The following is a 25,689-nucleotide window of genomic DNA, read 5'->3' on the forward strand; positions in this document are numbered from 1 at the left end:
AAGTGCCTGTCATAGTGGTCTTTAGTGCCTGTCATAGTGGTTATTAGTGCCTGTCATAGTGGTCATTAGTGCCTGTCATAGTTGCCATAACATGCCTGTCATAGTGGTCATTAGTGCCTGTCATAGTTGTCATTACATGCCTGCCATAGGTGTCATTACATGCCTGTCATAGTGATCATTAGTGCCTGTCCTAGTGGTCATTAGTGACTGTCATAGCTGTGCCTGTCATAGTGGTCATTTGTGCATGTCATAGTTGTCATTACATGCCTGTCATAGTTGCCATTACATGCCTGTCATAGTGGTCATTACATGCCTGTCATAGTGGTCATTAGTGCCTGTCATACTGGTCATTAGTGCCTGTCATAGTGGGCATTAGTGCCTGTCATAGTGGTTATTAGTGCCTGTCATACTGATCATTAGTGCCTGTCATACTGGTCATTAGTGCCTGTCATACCGGTCATTAGTGCCTGTCATAGTGGTCATTACATGCCTGTTATAGTTGTCATTACATGCCTTCATAGTGGTCATTAGTGCCTGTCATAGTGGTCATAGTTCTGCCTGTCATAGTGGTCATTAGTGTCTGTCACAGTGCCAGTGGTCATTACATGCCTGTCATAGTTGCCATAACATGTCATACTGGTCATTAGTGCCTGTCATAGTGGTCATTAGTGCTTGTCATAGTGGTCATTAGTGCCTGTCATACTGGTCATTAGTGCCTGTCATAGGGGTCATAACATGCCTGTCATAGTGGTCATTGCATGCGTGTCATAGTGGTCATTAGTGCCTGTCATAGTGGTCCTTAGTGCCTGTCATAGTTGCCATAACATGCATGTCATAGTGGTCATTAGTGCCTGTCATACTGGTCATTAGTGCCTGTAATAGTGGTAATTACATGCCTGTCATACTGGTCATTAGTGGCTGTCATAGTGGTCATTAGTGCCTGTCATAGTTGTCATTACATGCCTGTCACACTGGTCATTAGTGCCTGTCATAGTGGTCATTACATGCCTGTCATACTGGTCATTAGTGCCTGTCATAGTGGTCATAACATGCCTGTCATAGTGGTCATTACATGCGTGTCATAGTGGTCATTAGTGCCTGTCATAGTTGCCATAACATGCCTGCCATAGTGGTCATTACATGCATGCCATAGTGGTCACTACTGGTGTGTCGTATTTTTCACAACTGGTATGTCGTAGTTGTCGCTGTTGACATGTTGTAGTTGTCATAACATGCCTCTCGTGTTGTCATTACATGCCTGTCATAGTTGTCATTACATGCCTGTCATAGTTGTCATTACATGACTGTCGTAGTTGTCATTACATGCCTGTCATAGTTGTCATTTCAAGCCTGTCATTGTTGTCACTACTGACATGTCGTAGTTGTCATTGCATGTCTGTCATCCCGTGTAGTTGTACTTCGATTCCTATTGCAGTTTACCCACTATTTCAGGATTTGCCTTTTCATTTATACGTGTTGAGGTTGTCCTTTCACATTTCCTTATAGAAATCCTTTTTAACCCTGTACCTGGTTTTGTTCGATCACAATTCCTTTAGTGGTCCTTTTTTACCCCTGTAGTGGTCCTTTTTTACCCCTGTAGTTGTAGTTTTCCCCTGTGCATTGACGTTATTGCACTCATTTTTCACTTTAACAATCTCTGCCCAATTGCAGGTAAAACAATAGAAAAGTCTAGGTAGAAACACAATCTTAATGTGATTGGTGGTACAGGTAGCTTAGACAATCTTAATGTGATTGGTGGTACAGGTAGCTCAGGTGGTTTAGACAATCTTAACGATTGGTTGTACAGGTAGCTCAGGTGGTTACACAATCTTAATGTGTTTGGAGGTCACGGTAGCTCAGGTGGTTAGACAACCTTAATGTGATTGGTGGTACAGGTAGCTCAGGTGGTTAGACAATCTTAATGTGATTGGTGGTACAGGTAGCTCAGGTGGTTAGACAATCTTAATGTGATTGGTGGTACAGGTAGCTCAGGTGGTTAGACAATCGTAATGTGATTGGAGGTCCCGGTAGCTCAGGTGGTTAGACAATCTTAATGATTGGTTGTACAGGTAGCTCAGGTGGTTTAGACAATCTTAATGTGATTGGTGGTACAGGTAGCTCAGGTGGTTACACAATCTTAATGTGATTGGAGGTCCAGGTAGCTCAGGTGGTTACAGTCTTAATGATTGGTTGTACAGGTAGCTCAGGTGGTTAGACAATCTTAATGTGATTGGAGGTCCCGGTAGCTCAGGTGGTTACAGTCTTAATGATTGGTTATACAGGTAGTGCAGGTGGTTACAGTCTTAATGTGATTGGTTGTACAGGTAGCTCAGGTGGTTAGACAATCTTAATGTGATTGGAGGTCCCGGTAGCGCAGGTGGTTACAGTCTTAATGTGATTGGTTGTACAGGTAGCTCAGGTGGTTACAGTCTTAATGATTGGTTATACAGGTAGCTCAGGTGGTTACAGTCTTAATGTATGGTTGTACAGGTAGCGCAGGTGGTTACACAATCTTAATGTGATTGGTGGTCCAGGTCCAAGCCTGTTTCGTTTTGACTCTCAGAACACTTGTTTTTTAGACGTAGTATAGAAGTTTCCAATACACAGTTATAATCTCTGGCAGACTTGGCACAGACATGCTTCATAGCAGTATACACCACAGAATAATTCAAGTGATTTACAAAATACTTGGCTGAAGACAGTAATTCAGAAATAAATGTTAGTTGTAAACTGTTATGTTTGTTGAAATGTTAAACTTAAAATACTGTTTTTATTAGATAAACAATAATCAGAAGTGATATCTTTGGTTATACGAGATGCAACTCCAACCTTGTGTGTTGAGGCTAGGGTATGTTCGCACCAGTGAAATACTGGTATTAATCCATACTACGCGTTTCTATGGTGATAAACACATCGTCAAATATAGCAGTGTGATACATGGTGTCTTTGGTCACCTTCGACCTTGGATGTTTTCATTGGTCAAAGTAAGAACACAAGTGCCTAGGCGCAATGCAATAGTACTAACGCTTTACGATTCATTTGATCTCATCAATATCGTTATTGATATAAATTAACATGGATTTATTACGAAATAAAATTTGTTTGCATGAAGGATTGGTTCTTTTGCATTTCCAAAAAGTTCACAAAAAACATACTTATCAAATGAATTGCTTTTAGCACAAGGCTCTTGAGTGGATAACACTATGCTGATACTATATTACATTAACTTCGTTAATCAAATACCTCGTAAAAAATGTGTTTGGAGCAAGATGATAAGATCGCAAATTAAAAGTCCCTTAGAACATCATTTGAATTAGATCACTATTAAGTCTATTGAAGAGCAAACAAGTATTCACACTGCGAGACTAACAGCAGACAATGCTGTAAAACTATTACACTAGACAATGATATTGCCTCTAACGCTAGTGAAGTTAAAGTGATCGTGCTGTAACCTGTCGGGGGGGGGGGGGTCACTGCACTCCGTGCCAGGTGAGCTAAAAAAAGAGCAAAGTTTGGCGGCATGGTACATTAAACATCACGGATGATCTATTTGAAGGATCCTAAACTAGCAGAGTTCGGCTCAAACAACCTACACGCTAATCCCGCCGAAACTACCGGTGATCACTGTAATATTAAATGGACGTTCAGGAATAACGTGACACAAAATAAACAAGCACACTAAGTTATTGTATTAAAGCTTCTTTAATCCACGTAATAATGACATAATAGACAACATGATCGGCTGAGGTAATAGCCACCGGGTTTACTAGCACCAGTGGGAAACATGAAAATAAACAACAATGGACGAGAATGTAACCATGGTGATATGCCACGTACGTCACCAAGGCAGCGATTGGAAAGTATTATCAAGTTACCTTGGTGACACAATATGACAACGAATATGTAGTGAAATTTTACAGCAGAACATCTCGTACTGTTCTGGCATATCAATTATATATATTATTGAAAAACTTTGACATTTGTCAAATTAATACATTCTTAGTTTTTGTTTTATTAAATATATTTAACATACTCATATTTTGTTTGAATAGAAAAAAAAGTGATCTATTTTTTAAATATTTAAGTAAAAAACATTCATAATAAAAGATTGTTATGCAATATAGATTGAAACAATGTCACCATGATTACATTCACTGCGACATACCCTCGTCTGTAACAATGGTACGATCTGATGGTTCAATGACATAATGAAGGAATGAATGAATATCATATCATCAATGAACTAATGACATATGTATGCAGCACTTAATCTGAAGCTATGGCCTGTCCAGTATTTATCATTTTACTGTCAACACAACAACAAAGATACCGATACTCCTAGCCTAAGGAAACACAATACAGGACAGGTGTTCCGGAGCCAGGTATCTATATAACAGCTTTACAATCAGTAACAGATATCAACAAAAACAAACACCAAAGCTTTTGTACACCTTGCCCCGATTTCTCTACAAAAAAACCCTGCAGTTTTGGGCTTCAGCTTTTCTTCATTTTCAAACTTATGCCAAACTAAATTTCATTTTATCATCAAAATGACATATAAATGAATATTTAAATTGAGTTAACATATGATCTTTTATATAGTAAAATTGGTAATTTTCTCCAGTGAATTAGGAAATATTATTAATGAAATAACAACTCATTAATAAAAGTACAATGGTGAAAATAATTGGAGGCATTCAATGCAGGAGTTCAAGATTTTGAGAGAAAATGGGACTAGGGACAATATCTAACGTGTATATAGTTCATCTAGTAACTAGATGTCAAATCTGTTTATTGTTTCTATACGAAAAGTAAACAGTGTTCCGCTCGCATGATTGCTAATCAGTTTCACTGATGATTTCAAATACAATATATACATACATTAAAATACTTTCCCTCAAAATGAACAAATCTCAGATTTGCTCATTGCCTTCCCTGCGGAAAATATCGAGCACTCTTTTTACTTCAAAATAATTAAAGCAAACGCTATAGAAAGCAGCATTAACTAATGAATAATGGTTGGAAAGAAGAAAGGACTTTAAACACCTGTTTTGGCAGGTTTATTCTCCAATAAAGGTTGGGGAAACTAGAAAGCGGCAGCTTCTAATCCATAACTGCAACCTAGAAGGCAAAGTTTATTTTCGCGAAAAAATTGTTGTTGTTTTTCCTAAATTCTCAATGAAATTACGAAATATTGCAATAAATAATAGATTAAGACCATGAAGTTCAGCTTGCGAGTATGTTAGAATATAACAGCTAGTTTTATACCTGGTATCTGCCAAATATTTTCTTTTCTTGCTTCACATCAACATTGATAACAGACCACTAGAATCAAATACTGCTGACATGTGAAGCATGAATCTGTCGGCTTTAATACAAAATGATTTTATCAACATTCACTATATAATGACTGATACAGATTTTATTATGCAATATTATCTGGACATGTACAATACAAATAAGACTACTGTGCGTTAGGGGAAATGAGGTAGAGTTAATCTTAAATTAATGAGGTTTATCTATGAACTAATTGATGAATGAAAAGATGTGGTAAAACTAAATAGGAGAAATTAATTTCCCAGCTATCAATGTTTTAAATTGAATCCATGTCACAAGAATTCTTACACGTGAATTGCAGAAAATTATGTTAATATTTTGGTATTTTGATCGTGTCACTATTACTAAATGTCACAGAATAGCACGTAAGGTTATTAATTCTATATTGTATATGAACATGTTTCCCTTATATGCCTCTCCCATTTATGTTACAAGTTGTTGGTAGTATTTATTTTGCACCCTTTGTCGTATTAGTGGTCCTGCCACTCAGAAGGATGCACTTAGTTTGGGTAATTACAAGTATCCGATTATACCTACTACAATTACATTAACTTGGATTTATCCAGTAATAAATGTTTCTGTTGAAATTGATACTAGCATTTCATTTGCACAGAGTAATACAGCGTCATTTTTAATATGTTAAAGCTATATTTTATTGTTTTGGTTTTCCTATATAATTCAAAAACCTCCCTTTTCCTTAAAATAATTTAATAACATTATGAATTATAATTGGAAAATGTGTTTTACTAAAACACATAAGTTGAATGTTTAACTACTTACATCAATTAGTATACCGGTATGTGCCGAGAGACTATTGGGATCAATCAATGTTTTGATTGTTTCATCTTACATCTTCCTTTCTTTTCTTAAATTGAAGAATTAATCCATGTATAATCTATCTTAAATGAATAATATATGACTGTAATGAATTCAAAATCAACTGACAACATGTTTTTGATTTCATGTAAATTTTTGGCGTCAGTAATCAGTCTCCACTAAGAATGTTGAAAAACACTATACTACAGATGTAAAATAGGCATTGTTTTATATTGATCAAAACATATCGTTGTTGTCACGTGAGCCATTAATCATTTTAACAAGCTTTGTGTTGAGCGAAAAAAAGTTTGATTTCTCTCGGGTATCTTTCCGTTACAGCCAGGAAACATCCACATTATAGGATAATATATAAAAGGTTTAACATCTGAAACATAACAGTTACTTCATGCAATTTTCATTCAGTGTACATGTTAAACTCTTAAATATAGCTTCCTATTCAACTCTGCAGCACTGAAATTTCGGGATACACATTTAACGTCATCTGAAGGAAAATTACAAAAAAAGCTAATATTGTTGTAATTTAAATATCACAGCCTTAATACATGTGTCATTTTAGCTTTAAAGCGTGCACTATTCCAAACAGGCTTTGTAGTATATGTACTAACTGATTGGTGCTTTTTATGAACACACTTTAGTTTCCCAACTAAACAGTACATCAGAAAATGATTGGCTGTTAACCTATTAACTTGATAAAATGACATATTATTGAAATGTTCTCCTTAAAGCTTACATTCTTTTGGCATCACATTTCATTAATATTTACCTTGATGTTTGTACAATGCTAAAACACGACAGTGCAATTAGGAACCAGGTATATCTAGGGACGCATACCGTTTAGTAAGTAAACACCCATCTGTATGATGGACAGTTTCTCTTAGGTATAATGGAGTTAATCTTTCCAGCAGCACAATAGTTTAGTCTTTGAAATTCTGAACAAATTTGGCATTGAAAACTATTGGGATGTTTCATATTATAATCTAGACATCATAATCGAATGTATTCCTCGTATAGGAAGGAAGTATCTTGATAAGCTTGGAAACAAACCTGTGCCTCAACTACTAGCGCTAAACATGATTGAACAACTGAGAGCCTGCACAGCAGGAGTTGACCTACACACTAACAAAATAGGTCAAGTGACCTCAGACTACTTATCAACTACTCCAGTACATGCGGCAACGAACGGATCAGGATAATGGCTAATGAATTAATGTACACTTGCAATAATCCAATTAAAAAAATAAAACTTTGAAATTAAATGCAAGTGTTAATATAACATGGAGTTTTCACACAGGGATGTAAATATTACCTGTGAGTAAACATGACATTTTGTGTTTTTGGTTTCCATGGAAATCTACAAATGAGAGTTGGTTTTGTGCTAGGCACATAGCCAATATATAAACAGGTATGTGTACCTTGTTGTCACATAGGATCTCAATCTGTTAATGCAGGGTTATATACACAGGGTCAGATGTCCTGTCCTGTTTATAACAGATATAGTAACACTGAACACTTACATATCAGAGCAGAAATAAATCTTGTTCTGTATTTAGTTAAAAGTAAAAGATGTTTCCCTACTACCAACAAAACTGTGAGCAAACCCAGCCTAATCAGAATTCTTTACACCCAATTGAGATATTTCTTACTCTACCACGAGATATTTCTTACTCTTAATGAGATATTGAGATATTTCTTACCCTACCATGAGATATTTCTTACTTTACCATGAGATATTTCTTACTTTACCATGAGATACTTCTTACTCTACCATGAGATATTTCTTACCCTACCATGAGATATTTCTTACCCTACCATGAGATACTTCTTACTTTACCATGAGATATTTCTTACTCTACCATGAGATATTTCTTACCCTACCATGAGATATTTCTTACCCTACCAATAAAAACCATTTATTTTAACATTAATCAAAATTTGAAAATACATATTGCAACCTTCGTATCTTTCTGAAATGTATCATGTATTTACAGCTATTTTTAGACATACTATTTAACACCAAAAAAAAAACACTTTTCAAAATATTTGTTTTTGTCTTCCAAAACTTAAGTTATGATCAATAACCATTTTGAAGTAAATGTTGGGATCATCATGAGAGGCCTAGATTATAAGTAAGTAAATTTTGGGATCATCATGAGAGCTAGATTATAAGTAAGTAAATGTTGGGATCATCATGAGAGCTAGATTATAAGTAAGTATATGTTGGGATCATCATGAGAGCTAGATTATAAGTAAGTAAATGTTGGGATCATCATGAGAGGCCTAGATTATCAGTAAGTATGACCTTTCTGTCTATGGTAAGTACAAAATAATAAATGTCCTGCAATAATGAAAGAGGAGTTATCTCCCTTTATATATATAACACAGTTTATAATGTGCGAGTGGGTAAAGATGTTCACATGGAATGGGTAGAATGTTATCTTAATGTTGTCGAACAAACAAAACATTTTTTTAATAACTATTGCCATATATTTTCAAGTTTGTTTTGTGCAAAATTGAAATGTAAAAAAGCTATGGGGAGTATCACTCCATGTGAAAGCTTAATAGGTTCTATTATTCCATTAGATGTTGTGTAGTTTTAGCCAGTATTATATAATAATAGGTTCTATTATTCCATTAGATGTTGTGTGGTTTTAGCCTGTATTATATAATAATAGGTTCTATTATTCCATTAGATGTTGTGTGGTTTTAACCTGTATAAAAGAGAGATACCCATGTGACACAAGAATTCAAGATGACACAAACTGTTTATCGGCCAACATGAAAAAAAACTACCCTGATAAAAAGGAAATGTCATAATCTTGGTCAAAGCACATTTTTTTAAAATAAAGAATTAAATAAAAATCATTTTTATACTTCACAATGTTCATCAATATAATACAATGTATATCAATATATATATAATATATATTCGTACATATCCATAAAAAATGACTACGTTATCTGACAATGATTCTCATTGTTTGTTTCAATGTCCCGCCTCACTCAATACAATATCTATAGCATCATCCACACATCTATAACAACTGCACATATGTATTCTTATCATAAACAAGAAAAAGGACCATCAAAGCATTTTTTATCAATTAAAACAAAACGAGTTTTAGAATCGCTTTTGTAAGAAACCATTTACAGATAGAAGTTACAAATGAATAACAAAGTTCAAACCCGGTTGAAAGTGTTGAAAACATATTTAAGATAGTGTAACTAATAGAAAAAAGAAGAGTCTCGACGGTAAATTTCATTTCAAAGATCCAATAGATTGAATTTAGCAGGATGGCAATATCACAGTATAATTTCTGTGGACGAAAAAAAAGGAATATCAAATTAGACAATGAAAAGACCAATTTTCACAGTTTTCATGAAAAAATAATCCTATCTTAATTGTCTAAAAAAGGTGTTTTTTGGGTAAATAGGTGAGAACTGATCCTACTGAAAATGTTGCTTTTCACAGGAATCACAAACAAAAAGGGAGATTTTATATCTTTCTTAGAGTGATTAAGAAAATTGCATATTGTTAACATCAGGGGGAAGATATAGCAACAAATATATCGCTTTGTAATGAAGAAGAATAATGTCTGTGTCAGTTTTTCAATAACCTAACAAAACAGCGGGAAAAGCTGGTTTTGTTATCATTTGCTCCTTATCATAAAACTTATGTACTTCCAGCATAGTCAGTGAACAGTGACAATGCATGATAGTCTTTTACTTTTAAATAATACTATCAACAAGATTGTGTTCACCTATAAAACAATTGTCCTGATCAAACCTGAATGGTGTATTATTTTGTTTTCTCCTTGAATGTTTTTAATAATTTAACTCATTCACCCCTGAATAGGTATTTGAACTCTTCCAATTCAATGGTTGGAATAGTTCATTATGAAATTACAGGGGTGAATGAGTTCATAGATTTTTTTTATTTCAAACATTTTCAATAGATCCTCTGATGTAAACGTTCAGTATTTTGTTACATCCTAATGTATGATAAAATGATAAAATATTGAGACTATAATTGCACTGTGCTGCAACATTAGGCAATAGCGTGAGAGTGTCACACCGATCAGTAGTCACAACAGTAAAGGTATAAAGGCGTAACTGTTAGTCCTCAGTACATTCCTGGTAACGTGACCAAGAGAAAACACCAGGAAGGTACATCAATATAGACCCAAGGAGTAACAAGATAGACACTATATATAAACATTATATAGTGTGGAAATATATCAACCAATGTTAAGTAGGTTTCACTGGTAGCTGAACCGGGGTTTTACAATTTGTACATATAAGTGCAAATGTGTCAATAAAATGTTGAACAGATGAACAAAGGCTGTACTATAAGACAACCTGTCAATGACAGGTGTACACAGAAAAGGTTACAGCGACCTAACTCTGATATCAACCCTCTACAAGGTCTTACCTTATTAAAGGTGTGTGGACCCTCCACTAAAACACAAAAGGTTACAGCGACCTAACTCTGATATCAACCCTCTACAAGGTCTTACCTTATTACAGGTGTGTGGACCCTCCACTAAAACACAAAAGGTTACAGCGACCTAACTCTGATATCAACCCTCTACAAGGTCTTACCTTATTACAGGTGTGTGGACCCTCCACTAAAACACAAAAGGTTACAGCGACCTAACTCTGATATCAACCCTCTACAAGGTCTTACCTTATTACAGGTGTGTGGACCCTCCACTAAAACACAAAAGGTTACAGCGACCTAACTCTGATATCAACCCTCTACAAGGTCTTACCTTATTACAGGTGTGTGGACCCTCCACTAAAACACAAAAGGTTACAGCGACCTAACTCTGATATCAACCCTCTACAAGGTCTTACCTTATTACAGGTGTGTGGACCCTCCACTAAAACACAAAAGGTTACAGCGACCTAACTCTGATATCAACCCTCTACAAGGTCTTACCTTATTACAGGTGTGTGGACCCTCCACTAAAACACAAAAGGTTACAGCGACCTAACTCTGATATCAACCCTCTACAAGGTCTTACCTTATTACAGGTGTGTGGACCCTCCACTAAAACACAAAAGGTTACAGCGACCTAACTCTGATATCAACCCTCTACAAGGTCTTACCTTATTACAGGTGTGTGGACCCTCCACTAAAACACAAAAGGTTACAGCGACCTAACTCTGATATCAACCCTCTACAAGGTCTTACCTTATTACAGGTGTGTGGACCCTCCACTAAAACACAAAAGGTTACAGCGACCTAACTCTGATATCAACCCTCTACAAGGTCTTACCTTATTACAGGTGTGTGGACCCTCCACTAAAACACAAAAGGTTACAGCGACCTAACTCTGATATCAACCCTCTACAAGGTCTTACCTTATTACAGGTGTGTGGACCCTCCACTAAAACACAAAAGGTTACAGCGACCTAACTCTGATATCAACCCTCTACAAGGTCTTACCTTATTACAGGTGTGTGGACCCTCCACTAAAACACAAAAGGTTACAGCGACCTAACTCTGATATCAACCCTCTACAAGGTCTTACCTTATTACAGGTGTGTGGACCCTCCACTAAAACACAAAAGGTTACAGCGACCTAACTCTGATATCAACCCTCTACAAGGTCTTACCTTATTACAGGTGTGTGGACCCTCCACTAAAACACAAAAGGTTACAGCGACCTAACTCTGATATCAACCCTCTACAAGGTCTTACCTTATTACAGGTGTGTGGACCCTCCACTAAAACACAAAAGGTTACAGCGACCTAACTCTGATATCAACCCTCTACAAGGTCTTACCTTATTACAGGTGTGTGGACCCTCCACTAAAACACAAAAGGTTACAGCGACCTAACTCTGATATCAACCCTCTACAAGGTCTTACCTTATTACAGGTGTGTGGACCCTCCACTAAAACACAAAAGGTTACAGCGACCTAACTCTGATATCAACCCTCTACAAGGTCTTACCTTATTACAGGTGTGTGGACCCTCCACTAAAACACANTTATTGTTCCCTGCCCTCCAATCTCCGGTTGCCACATACCAAGTTTGGAGTTTTCGAGACCGCTGTATAAATACCATAGTACGCCAGAGACCGCTGTATAAATACCATAGTACGCCACTGCTGTTTAAAAACCTATCTATGGAAGCTAACAAATTGAATCAGTTAAATTATATTCTGCATTATACTGCTCATGTGATTTACTCATAAAAATGTGAAACTTTCTTCCATTTCTCTAAACATCACTAAGATTTGTTTTGCTTTATTCAATTTTCTCCAAATGTTTTCACTATTACTTGTGAAAGTATTGGTCCAGTTAATTTAAATGTTTTACTTATTCTATTGAATGCAGTGAACCCCGGACCAGGTGAAGAACAGCTGTATATTTTGAAACTTTGTCACCAAACAAACAGACAGAGCCAGCAAGTACAATTATCAGAGAAAAACTGAAAATTAGTTGCATTAATCAGTCAAAATGACTAAATTAAGTCTTGGCAAACCCAGTTTTCTAGGTTGATCCGAGTCCTGGAGTAGTAAAAATATAAAATGTGTGCCTTGATCACTATCAGACCATGCTCACCGCTGAACATATCCCCTGTAATGAGATGCTCATTTTGAGGAACTCTCTTTCTGAATAAAATGTGTTTATCAATACTGGCTGAATACATCAGAGCACATATTGAATAAGATCAAAATAAAAACAGCATTTTGCTAACTGTCAAGTTTTAGATGTAAATATATATCATACACAACCAACTCCACTTAACGTCTGACAATCTAGTTCTACAAGCAATGGTTCACACAGAATTTTTAATTTGATATTGATGATCCGACTGCAGAAAAACGTTTTTCTATTATCTTACTATTTATATGAAAAAAGATCAATTTCTTTTTAATTCTCCAGGCACAAACTTACTTCATCTAAACATTGTTTCAAAGTTAAAAGTGTGGATGAATAAAATACTATAAAAATCTCACATTCAACAGCATCAAAGACAGAATTAAAAGAGGTTATAAATAAATTAAACCGAAAGAAATTCATGCATCGTTGTTTGATTCTACGCTCCAGGTGTCGTGTTATGTACAATATTTACAATGTTTATACATTTTGAATGTCCATATTGTCATATTGTATACAAGGCCAAACATTTTATCAACTCATCAAAACAAATACTGAATGGTCCAGCACATCTCTCACTGTTTGTTACAGGAAACAGCCGTGATGCATTCATTTAATTGCTTTTCCATTAATCCTATAAAGTGTACAGAACCTTCACCTTGACTTCCTCTGTAGCCCATATTGAGATGGAAATATTAAGTAAAAACAATCTTGGATACATTTCTATGTATAAAAATAAACTCAATGAAATGCATCCGATTTAACTTTGCATGAAGATTCACCGGGTCATACCAAGGTTCTATAAGGGTTATCCCATTTAGATAGGTGGAATAGGGCAGATAATACTCCCATGTACACCACTAGTTTTTTATAATTTCATAAGAAACTATTGCCTCTGTTGATACGTAAACGTCCTCTCAAAGAGAACCCATCTGAGTACAAACGTTCTAAAGCACTTCTTGTTCCACCAAATATTGATGAAGGTTTCAATAATATAAATTCTGCACCAAGGTTCCATAGGGTAACAGTATGGTTATAACTATATCATCGTAGCTTCCACTAACATTAACGATCATACCCCATAGGGTACCCCCCCGGTTATAATTATATAATCGTAGCTTCCACTACCATTAAAGATCATACACCATAAGGTAACAGTATGGTTATAACTATATAATCGAAGCTTCCACTAAAATTAAAGATCATACACCATAGGGTAAAAGTATGGTTATAACTATATAATCGAAGCTTCCACTAACATTAAAGATAATACACCATAGGGTAACAGTATGGCTATAATTATATAATCGTAGCTTCCACTAACATTAAAGATCATACACCATAGGGTAACAGTATGGTTATAACTATATAATCGAAGCTTCCACTAACATTAAAGATCATACACCATAGGGTAACAGTATGGTTATAATTATATAATCGTAGCTTCCACTAACATTAAATATCATACACCATGGAACCTTGTTAGCTGAACATTTGTTTCTTTTAAAATTTCTTAAGTGAAATGTTCAGATTCATGCATTATGATTGTCAGTGTTCTTGAAAAAATTCTCAAACATTTAAAAACGTGTTGATTCTCTGGTTTTGTCCTGACTAACAAGTTCTATACTGTCTATAAAGACTCTGTAAACAAACCACTATACTGTGTTAAGTAATTCACCAATATGTCTCTTTCTGTAACTAACATATAATAAACATATTTAGTGATATTTTAGCAGTACATTACATGCTATCTCTGTTAATTTTTCTAGTGTAAACTATTCCAACAGGTGTTTTCTGAAACACAGTTGTTCAATGAAAGAAGAGAAGGTGTGTTAATTTGTCCAAATAGATATGTACCCTTGAGTGCTTATGCAAATACATTTACAAAGGCAAATTTCTAAACTTAAAGCAACTGGCATTTAGCATTTCCTGGTTGTGATTTTGCTGTGAGTGGACATTCATCAGATGAAGTATTTTGTTCACATGGTCAATAAGATCGTAGATTCTTATAACTATCACATTATATCGTTGCAAATTTTCAATTCATATATATTTGCGAACTTGATAGGTTTCTTTTTCTTTTCTGAAAATCAGAAAAATGTAACTATGCTAAATAAACAATTGAAGTTACCTCCCTTTACAAGGGAGATGGGGAGAAAGCCACAGCTACATTATGTAGAATGTTCTATTGTTTTTGCATGCTATTCAAAAATTAAAAAGAACGCACCAACTTTACTATCAATCTTTCATGGTAATTTAAAATATTGCTTCATCTTTTTGTCTTCATGTACAACATAAAGTAGGTAGGGAGATAGAAGAATACAGTTCTATAACAAGTATGAATGGCATATTCATGTACCAAAACCAAGTGGATATCAGGTCCGGTGTCCACGTTGTACGACCAGAGGCCGAGACCTTATCATCCCCCAGCATAAGGAACAGATACAGTTGTACTATTAGGCTTTCATATAGTTCCTATGAAGACTTTACCAACATGTCTGCCATAACGAACAATATTAAGTTCTCCTTGGGAAAATGTAAAGCCATTTTATCAAAGGATAATTATGATAAAAAAATGCATTTAATTACTTTTGATTGAATCGTACTGACAGCTTCATAAATCACAACTTTATAAAACAATGAATGTGACTGATTAGACAACCAAAACAATTAATACTTTCCTTTCTTTTAAATGAACTCACATCCCTTCTTCAGTAAAATAAAAATTCACCTACGGAAAAAAACATCAGTGAATTCACTTACAGAAATCCATCTTTTGTTTTAACTCGCTGTACAATAAATGACTTTTTAAGTGGTGTTAGTCTACTGGAGAATTGTAAAATCTCTCAACTATACTTACTGTAATAGTTCAAACTATAATTCTGTAACTGTTTTTTCGGATCCATGGCTTCTTATAACAATGTTCCTACCTTGATATCAAAGTTCTCTGCAACTTTTCTATATCTACTTTTGGGGAGTAAAAACATCACAATTTATTTCTTTAACAGAATCTTTCCATGCATATAGCATACAAATGTGTGACTATTTTTAGGAAAATAATAAACAAAAAATCTTGCTGTTATTCCAGTTCACCAATTTTGTTTTCATCACAAGTAAAAGTGTGGTTTACTTCAGGTAACTGTTGATGGATAAAAAATGAAACGTCAACCACCCTGACACAATCTTTCTTTTATCAAAATCTATCAAAACAGAAGGATAACACATGTAAGTATTTAAAAAATCTACACATCAATGACAAAATGTTCATTGGCTATTAACACCAGAATAATTTATTTGGAATATGAAATAAAATCTCCAAAAAGTGGCTATTAATAAAAATCCATGTTGATTAGCAAAATTACATTAAACTAGTGATAGTACTGTGGTCATGAGGCACAGTACACAAAATAGGCAAAATTCAGAAACTTTTCACAAATTATTGCTTTTGAAAACTTTTTTCTTTAAAAATACATATTTAAAAAATATTAATACTGAAACTAAAACTGTGTAAGGCTGCTACTGTAGAAAGATAAACACTTTTGCCTAGCTAACAAATATCTTTAAATTGTAATAAAATAAATAAAGAATACAATTGATAATATAGGATTTGGGCCAATAACACACTTCAGAACATTTTGAAAGAAACAATAAATATATATGTAATATTTGTATATCATATTTGACTTCAGGAAAAGTTTATTTCTTTTTATTTGAGAAAAAGAACAGCAAGTATTTATGTCAACAAGATGGCTTCTGTAGTTTACAAGTTTAACAAATCATACTGATTGGGGTTTCAGGTCATCAATGTTTTGTTACAGTTTGGCCATCAGATTCACCCCCCCNATGAAAATAATCTCCCTTGTAACTATAAAAGATCTGATTTAGATACAGCCAGTAGGTATTTGACGGGAATCAAGCTTATAGTACAGTAGTGTGGATTACATCAAGTCCAGACCAATCTCTGTGGACTAGTTAACAACAGAACACAGGGAAGCTAGGTCCCACATTCTTCATCTTCAAATAGTCAAAGCTTGCCATGTTGGGATGATGGGAAATCTTAGATATTAGCGAGTTATACTCAAGAAACGGTTTCCAAATAACAAACTTTAATCCTAGGTTATATGGAGCATATATCCCAACTTGAACTGTTCTGGCTTAAAATTGGCACAAAGGTAAGGTCAAAGGTCAAGATGACTAATCAGAAAATTCAAATCTATTCCTAGACTTAGGATTTTTTTCTGTAAGATCTAGGTTGTATAGGTTGGATTTAAACACAAATTATTACAATCTGATAAGCTAAGCTAACACATTCTGCAGGGTAACTACAGGGATACTTCATTTCTTCCGAGACTCGGATTCTGAAGTTTGTCTTTCTGTACGCTGTAGGGAAGTGTTACATGGACAAGTTGACATTTTACCTCACATTCACTTGTGACTATTTAGGCACAGAGGACATGTATACATTGGGAATGTCCAATCCACATATATATTAGTTAAGATCAATTTTCATTGTGCATGTTTTAAAATATTTGTGATATAAAACACTGATTATACAACAGTCAATGTCCATAACTATAAATAACAACAAATGTCTTATCACCAACAATAACAAAAATTACTGTTGACAATATCTGGGTACAAATAAAAAAGGCATTAAAAAGATCTTAAAAATTCTAAGAGTTACATCCCTTGATCTTTGCTGCCCCCGTTTCCTTCCCTATCTGAGGTCGGTAACTGATGCTGGTCTATACTAGCATCGGTACTGATCCTACACTTCTGTAGCCTCTCCATAGCAGCAGAAGGACTGTCACCATACCTCCCCATCTCACCCGTATGTTCATACTCAAACAGGGTGTCCTCTGCGAATGACTCTGGCCGTGATTTACCATCCTCTGAATCTATACTCTCAAAACTCGCAGTCGACCAGTTGCGCATCTTGCGATAGCCGTAGTTAGGGTCGATAGTAGCAGCTTCGCGATGGAGATGGAGCAGTTTGAGCTTGTGACTTTTCTCCAGCCCCTGACTTATATCCTCAAACACTGTACTATCTGTACTGGTATTTGTCCACGGACGACCCTTGGAATCCATGTCGCCACTGTCCCCGCGACTGATGGGGAACTGTAGATCTCCACTATCACCACGACTTACTGGGAATGATTTTTCCCCTCCCTCGCTCGGACTAACCGAAAATGACCGTTCACTGTACCCTGGGAACACTCGCTCACTACTGTCTCCACGACTAACAGGAAGCTGCCGGTCACCACTATCACCTCGACTAATGGAAAATCGCTCACCACTGTCACCCCTACTTATTGGATATGGAGACCATTCTCCACTGTCTCCTCTACTTACCGAGAAACGTTCACCACTGTCTCCGCGACTCACAGATAGCTTTGAACCAGTACTATCCAAATCTAAACTGTCCGCACTAGAGGCAGAATATGTCCTCATCGATTGCTCCTGGGAATCAGTCGTATCTGTACTAGAAACTGAACTTTTACGTACATCACCTTCCCGTTCTGGTACTGAAAGATACTTTCCTCGCTTTGCAGATCTCTTAGCATGTGTGCGCATATGTCTGGTGATCATGTCCCGACGACATGCAGCATATGGACACTGCGGACACCTGTAGGGTTTCTCTCCTGTATGTGTACGTTTATGTGTGTTCAGGTGGTCACTACGACTGAACACCTGGCCGCAGTCAGTACATTCGTAGGGCTTCAGTCCCGTGTGCAGCCTCATGTGTCGTGTGAGCATGTCACTGCGTGAAAAACAGCGGTTACACACCTTACAGTAATGCACTTTATTATTATCAGCCTGGCGTACCGTCTCTGTTGGCAGATGCTTTGCCATGTGCTTAGCTAAATTATCATAGGATGGAAATACTTGCGTACATACTGGACACAAATAGGCATCAGAATCAGACACAGTCCGTCTTCCTTCAAGGCTCTGAGATTCATTTACTTCCATTTTGCCGACAGGACTAGTTGATAGTTTTTGGCTTGGTACTTTCAATGGCTGATTAGGATAATAGGCACGTGGCGACACTGCAAGGCGAGTGAGTTCTGACATAGACGTAACCATAGTAGCACGAGGTGGGAATGCAAAGTGAAGTCCAGGTGACATGGGACTAGGTGACAGAAGTTCAGGGTCCGAATAGAATCCTTCAAAAGGACTGGGCAGGTTGAAGTTAAACACATGGCCTCCCTCTGGGACAGAACACAAGGGAGAGGATTGAGCAGACGATATGTAGTGAGGTGTGAGCACCCCTGACGAGCGGTGCACATATGGAGAGAATTGCTGCTTGGCTGCTGACGGGCTCATGAGATCAGGATCACTGGTAGACAAACCTGAGTCAGGGGGAAATATTCGAGGCGTGGGAATCGGTCCTCGGAAAGACGGAGTGTTTGTGAGATCAAGAGGTTCACCACTACCACCCTGAGGTAGTGATTGGGGTTTTGTGCGTTTCTGGGTTGAAGGCTGCTTCCCTGAAGGCCCCATGAACACGTCTCCGTCGTCACTAGTTTCCGAAGTCACTTCTGGTGATTTGGCCTCAAAAGACAGTGAAGGAGACACTGCTGTTTCAGGTACCTCAAGGCTGGTCTCAAAAGACTGGAGATCTGGTGAGGCCGTCCCGAGAGAGGTGTCTGACCTATCCTGGGAGTGGTCCAGGGATGTGTCTGTTGATGAGGACGATCCACTGTGTATCTGGCTCTTTAAGTACCTTGCGTGTAAAAACTTTTTGAAGTTACCAGGATATAAGTGTTTACTGCGGGCTCTGCCTTCCTCTGTTAAGGGAGACAAGTCTGCATCACTTTTGACTGTTGTCACACAATCGTCATCACTTGTTATGACAATACTTGTTGGTTGGTGAATGATTCTTTTTTCCTCTCGCGGGATTTCATCATATGAGCCAGTGTCGCCCTGTACACAGTGGCTAGCAAAGTCCTTGGTATATGGGGAAGCCTCTCGACTACTTGGACTGTCCTCAGACCCACTGATGTCTGAATAATGACCGCGGAAGCTTTCTTCACTGTGCTGTGGTCGTATCTGGGAGAAAACAGGATGACTAACATTTGTTGTTTCTTTCTCAAACATCTTTTTACGATACTCATATCTCCGTTCCTCCTGGGTCTGAAGCAATAAACTGGGAGCACTGACATTGTGGGGCATCCTTAGTACGGTTTTGTGGTCTACATTGGCTTGCCACTGTGAGGAATAAGTCTCAACATTATAACGTTCTATTACTGACTTTTGTTCACGAAATGTTTCATACTCTTTCCGTTGGAAATAACTCCAATGGGAGGTCTCTGCCTCAAAACTGCCTTCCCTAGCTGTGCGGAGGCCGGGGTCACTGTGCTGTTTGGGTAGCTCCCCGCTGATAGGGTTGATCCCTAGGTATTGCCCAGAGCGTGAGGAGTTGTCCTCCACATCCACAGCCTCCTGTTTGATAAGAGGCCGCCGAGGCTCATCCCCATTATTGGGGCCGGTACCACTACTAAGCATCATGGCAACTTTGTCCAGTGTGGCTACAGTAGAGGGAGGCACCGGATTTCCAACGGCCATCTCGTCATGGTCATTCAAGCTTCTCATGTTGACCACACTGCCAGTGACTTATCTGGGGAAGCCATGGATCTCCTGCAGGTAATAATAGGAAATAACACACATTAAAAGTATCATCACATGACTAAGCAACAGATTTCACACAAACATCAATTAGCACATTGTCAAGGAACAACCGTGCTGTGTAAAAGCTATTTATCTTATACACCTCTCATGAATCTTATACACCTCTCATGGCATTTACTTTCATGTGATATGTTTTTTCATTTTTCCAAAGTGACCAAGTCAAAGTGAGCAAACCGGTCAAACTTTGGTATCAATTGTTACAGTCTCTGACCACTGGTCAAACTTTGGTATCAATTTTTGCAGTCTCTGACCATGGTCAAACTTTGGTATCAATTGTTACAGTCTCTGACCACTGGTCAAACTTTGGTATCAATTGTTACAGTCTCAGACCAGTGGTCAAACTTTGGTATCAATTGTTGCAGTCTCTGACCATGGTCTAACTTTGGTATCAATTGTTACAGTCTCTGACCACTGGTCAAACTTTGGTATCAATTGTTACAGTCTCAGACCAGTGGTCAAACTTTGGTATCAATTGTTACAGTCTCTGACCATGGTCAAACTTTGGTATCAATTGTTACATAGTCTCTGGCCACTGGTCAAACTCTGGTATCAATACATAGTCTCTGACCATTGGTCAAACTCTGGTATCAATACATAGTTTCTGACCACTGGTCAAACTTTGGTATCAATACATAGTCTCTGACCATTGGTCAAACTTTGGTATCAATACATAGTCTCTGACCAGTGGTCAAACTTTGGTATCAATTGTTACAGTCTCTGACCAGTGGTCAAACTTTGGTATCAATTATTACAGTCTCTGACCATGGTCAAACTCTGGTATCAATTGTTACAGTCTCTGACCTGTGGTCAAACTTTATTATCAATTGTTACAGTCTCTGACCTGTGGTCAAACTTTGGTATCAATTGTTACATAGTCTCTGGTCACTGGTCAAACTCTGGTATCAATACATAGTCTCTGACCATTGGTCAAACTCTGGTATCAATACATAGTTTCTGACCACTGGTCAAACTCTGGTAGCAATACAAAGTCTCTGACCATCGGTCAAACTGGTATCAATACATAGTCTCTGGCCACTGGGCAAACTCTGGTATCAATACATAGTTTTGCACCACTGGTCAAACTTTGGTATCAATACATAATCTCTGACCACTGGTCAAACATTGGTATCAATACATAGTTTCTGACCACTGGTCAAACTTTGGTATCAAAACAGTCTCTGACCACTGGTCAAACTCTGGTATCAATACAAAGTCTCTAGCTACTGGTCAAACTTTGGTATCAATACAAAGTCTCTGACCATTGGTCAATCTTTGATATCAATACATAGTCTCGCACCACTGGTCAAACTTAGGTATCAATACATAGTCTCTGACCACTGGTCAAACATTGGTATCAATACATAGTTTCTGACCACTGGTCAAACTTTGGTATCAATTGTTGCATTCTCTGACCATGGTCAAACTTTGGTATCAATTGTTACAGTCTCTGACCATGGTCAAACTTTGGTATCAATTGTTACAGTCTCTGACCAGTGGTCAAACTTTGGTATCAATTGTTACAGTCTCTGACCTGTGGTCAAACTTTGGTATCAATTGTTACATAGTCTCTGGTCACTGGTCAAACTCTGGTATCAATACATAGTCTCTGACCATTGGTCAAACTCTGGTATCAATACATAGTTTCTGACCACTGGTCAACCTTTGGTATCAATACAGTCTCTGACCACTGGTCAAACTCTGGTATCAATACAAAGTCTCTAGCTACTGGTCAAACTTTGGTATCAATACAAAGTATCTGACCATTGGTCAAACTTTGATATCAATACATAGTTTCTGACCACTGGTCAAACTTTGGGATCAATACAGTCTCTGACCACTGGTCAAACTCTGGTATCAATACAAAGTCTCTAGCTACTGGCCAAACTTTGGTATCAATACAAAGTCTCTGACCATTGGTCAAACTTTGATATCAATACATAGTCTCGCACCACTGGTCAAACTTAGGTATCAATACATAGTCTCTGACCACTGGTCAAACTCTGGTATCAATACAAAGTCTCTAGCCACTGGTCAAACTTTGGTATCAATACAAAGTATCTGACCATTGGTCAAACTTTGATATCAATACATAGTCTCGCACCACTGGTCAAACTTTGGTATCAATACACAGTCTCTGACCATTGGTCAAACTTTGATATCAATACATAGTTTCTGACCACTGGTCAAACTGTGATATCAATACAAGTCTCTTGCCACTTTTCAAACTCTTGCATCAACACATGATCACTGTTATACAAAATTGAGTCTTCTTTCCCTAAGGCTGCTCCAGAAGGCTTAACGGTCACCTGATATATTTTTGTTTTTAACATGAACAGAAATATTATTCAAAGTGACAAAAACAAAAAAACCACCTTATTCAATATCTAGCATACAGATTTGAGACTGAAAAGTATTTGAACCTAGCACCTCTGCTTCTTAACAAGGAAAATGAAAAAATTAATTTTAGCACACTGACACCTTTGGGCCCCGCTATACAGCCCTTGGAGGTCGAGCTGGCTCAAAATTTTCAACGTATTAAACTGTTAACTCAGGGTTATTAACATGTCATATTCAAAGTATCATTTGTCATTATAAACCATAATATATTTTTACCCCCCCCCCCCCCCCCCTCTCCTTCCCCAGGGGGTACTGATAATGCTAACCCAAATTGAATTACTTCCAAAGGAAATTAAACAAATATTGGTACAAAATGAGATTTCCCTATATAAACTGTAGTAAAGTTTAATGCCTCCCCGGGGGTAAATGTGAGACCCCAGGATAACGAAATTGTCAATTTTGGTAAAGCACCTTAAGACCCATCCATCTATGAAGAGTATATGATTCTACCTTATCTTGGTCTTGGGAAGAAGATTTTTGAAATTTCAGCCAATTCAACCCTTTTTGGCACAACCCATCAGCCCTGCGGGCTCAGTCAGGGCTCATATGTGCATACCATCAAACTGCTATCCAATACTGATAATGCTAACCTAAATTGAATTACTTCTAATGGAAATTAAACAATTGTTGGTCCAAAATGTGATTTCTCTATATAAACTATAGTAAAGTTTACCCCCTACCCAGGGGTAAATATGAGACCCTAGGGTCATAAAATTCACATGTTTGGTAGAGCACCTTAAGACCCTTCCATCTAGGCAGAGTGTTTGATTCTACCATATCGGGGTCTTGAAAAGAAGATTTTTGAAATTTCAGTCAATTCACCCCTTTTTGGCCCCACCCATCAGCCCCGGGGGGTCAGTCAGGGCTCATACATGCATATCATCAAACTGCTATCCAATACTGATAATGCTAACCCAAATTGAATTACTTCCAATGGCAATTACACAAATGTTAGTCCAAAATGTGATTTCCCTATATAAACTATAGTAAAGTTTACCCCCTCCCCGCAGGGGGAAACGTGAGACCCCAGGGTCATGAAATTCTCAATTTTGGTAAAGCCCTTAAGACCCTTCAATCTATGAAGAGTATTTGATTCTACCATATCTGGGTCTTGAGAAGAAGATTTTTTCGAAATTTCAGTCAATTCAACCCAAATTTTGGCCCCAACCAACAGCCCCTGGAGGTCAGTCAGCGCTCATATGTGCATACTATCAAACTGCTACCTAATACTGATAATGCTAACCTAAATTGAATTACTTTCAATGGAAATTAAACAAATGTTGGTCCAAAATGTGATTTCCCTATATAAACTATAGTAAAGTTTACCCCCTCCTCAGGGGAAAACAAGAGACCCCAGGGTCAAGAAATTCACAATTTTGTTGAAGCACCTTAAGACTCTTCCATCTATGAAGAGTATTTGATTCTACCATATCTTGGTCTTGAGAAGAAGATTTTTGAAATTTTAGTCAATTTGACCCTTTTTTGGCCACGCCCCTCAGGCCCCTGGGGGCTGTGGACCAAACCAGCCACTCTTTTTGTTGACATTTGAAATTGGTTTAGGGGTTTTGGAGAAGAAGTCGAAAATGTAAATTATTTACGGACAGACGTCGGACGCCGCCGGACAAAAGGCGATCACAATATAGGTCACTTGAGACTTTGTCTCAGGTGACCTAAAAAAGCTGAGCTGTCAATTAAGCACTAGTAGTGATTTAAAGAAAACGTTAACAGACAATGGACGACGGACGACGGACAATGTGCCACGGCAAAAACCATTTCATTAAGCACAACTACAGAAGGTACCTACGTACAAAAGTTGGCAGATGACAAGAGTATATGAAATATTATCTCGACAAAGTGATGCGCTATGAACACTAGATCCTAAATCTGTAAATATGATGTCATGAGACCTGGTTTCAGTAGGCATTACACACCATCATTCCAAAGGGTGCTTACCTACACAATCAGGTTATAAAGTCTGAACTGACAGACTGACTGTTTGGAACATATAATCTTACATGGTAGTATCAGTCAATGGGAGGTGACAGTGCCAAGTGTCACCCTCAGAACAATCCTCTTATAATGTAATCAAATTGAATGTTAAAGAAGCAAATTAACAAACACTAGTAACTTGAGATTGTCCGTGGAACAAACTGTACAGCTAATATGTAATAGGTATAATCACCAGCTCCCCGGTCTTCATGTAAACTCCACAGGATGATGACGACAAACACCTACACCTGAAACACATCAAAAGGATTTGTATGTTAAACTGGGAATCAAATGTACAGTGAACAGGCTGCTGAAATACAACGTTGATTTAGTACCATGGCAGTTTTTCTCATTTTTCACGGTCAAAACAATTTAAACACAAGAAGTTCAATTTGAATTTGTACACAGAAACACATTCAATACAATTTAAACCATCCACAACACATCATTCAACAATGGTAAGTTCCAGAAAAGTTTATCACAGAAGTCATGGTTTCAATGAAAGCACCTGTGTGATTCAGTATGCATAGATAATACACCAGTTTTGATATAATATCACAAGAACTATTCATAAAAGAGCTTCAACCTATAGTGTTGATGATACCTATAGTGTTGATTATACCTATAGTGGTGATTATACCTATAGTGTTGATTATACCTATAGTGTTGATTATACCTAAAGTGTTGATTATACCTATAGTGTTTATTATACCTATAGTGGTGATTATACCTAAAGTGGTGATTATACCTATAGTGGTGATTATACCTAAAGTGTTGATGATACCTATAGTGTTGATTATACCTATAGTGGTGATTGTACCTATAGTG

The 25,689-nt window shown here is 37.2% G+C and overlaps 1 protein-coding gene and 1 long non-coding RNA gene across 7 annotated transcripts in view; both read right to left on the reverse strand.

The window, feature by feature from the left end:
* Window positions 1-3,683: 3,683 nt before the first annotated feature.
* Window positions 3,684-10,031, reverse strand: LOC110454185. Its single transcript, XR_002463352.1, has 2 exons — window positions 8,883-10,031; window positions 3,684-8,827 (listed from the first exon to the last, which is right to left on the reverse strand). It is a non-coding gene; the product is annotated as an uncharacterized LOC110454185 (long non-coding RNA).
* Window positions 10,032-16,638: 6,607 nt separating this feature from the next.
* Window positions 16,639-25,689, reverse strand: part of LOC110454192 — a 104,128-nt gene continuing 95,077 nt past the window's right edge. For all 6 annotated transcript variants that reach the window (XM_021503587.1, XM_021503572.1, XM_021503580.1 and 3 more), the window contains 2 exons: window positions 25,055-25,109; window positions 16,639-20,424 (listed from right to left, as the gene is read on the reverse strand). In XM_021503587.1, the coding sequence (XP_021359262.1) occupies window positions 17,467-20,379 (2,913 nt within the window). In that variant the 5' untranslated portion in view covers window positions 20,380-20,424; window positions 25,055-25,109 and the 3' untranslated portion in view covers window positions 16,639-17,466. The remainder of the gene's footprint in view (window positions 20,425-25,054; window positions 25,110-25,689) is intronic.

This window comes from Mizuhopecten yessoensis, unplaced genomic scaffold, assembly GCF_002113885.1.
Source record: "Mizuhopecten yessoensis strain PY_sf001 unplaced genomic scaffold, ASM211388v2 scaffold915, whole genome shotgun sequence".
Taxonomy (NCBI): domain Eukaryota; kingdom Metazoa; phylum Mollusca; class Bivalvia; order Pectinida; family Pectinidae; genus Mizuhopecten; species Mizuhopecten yessoensis.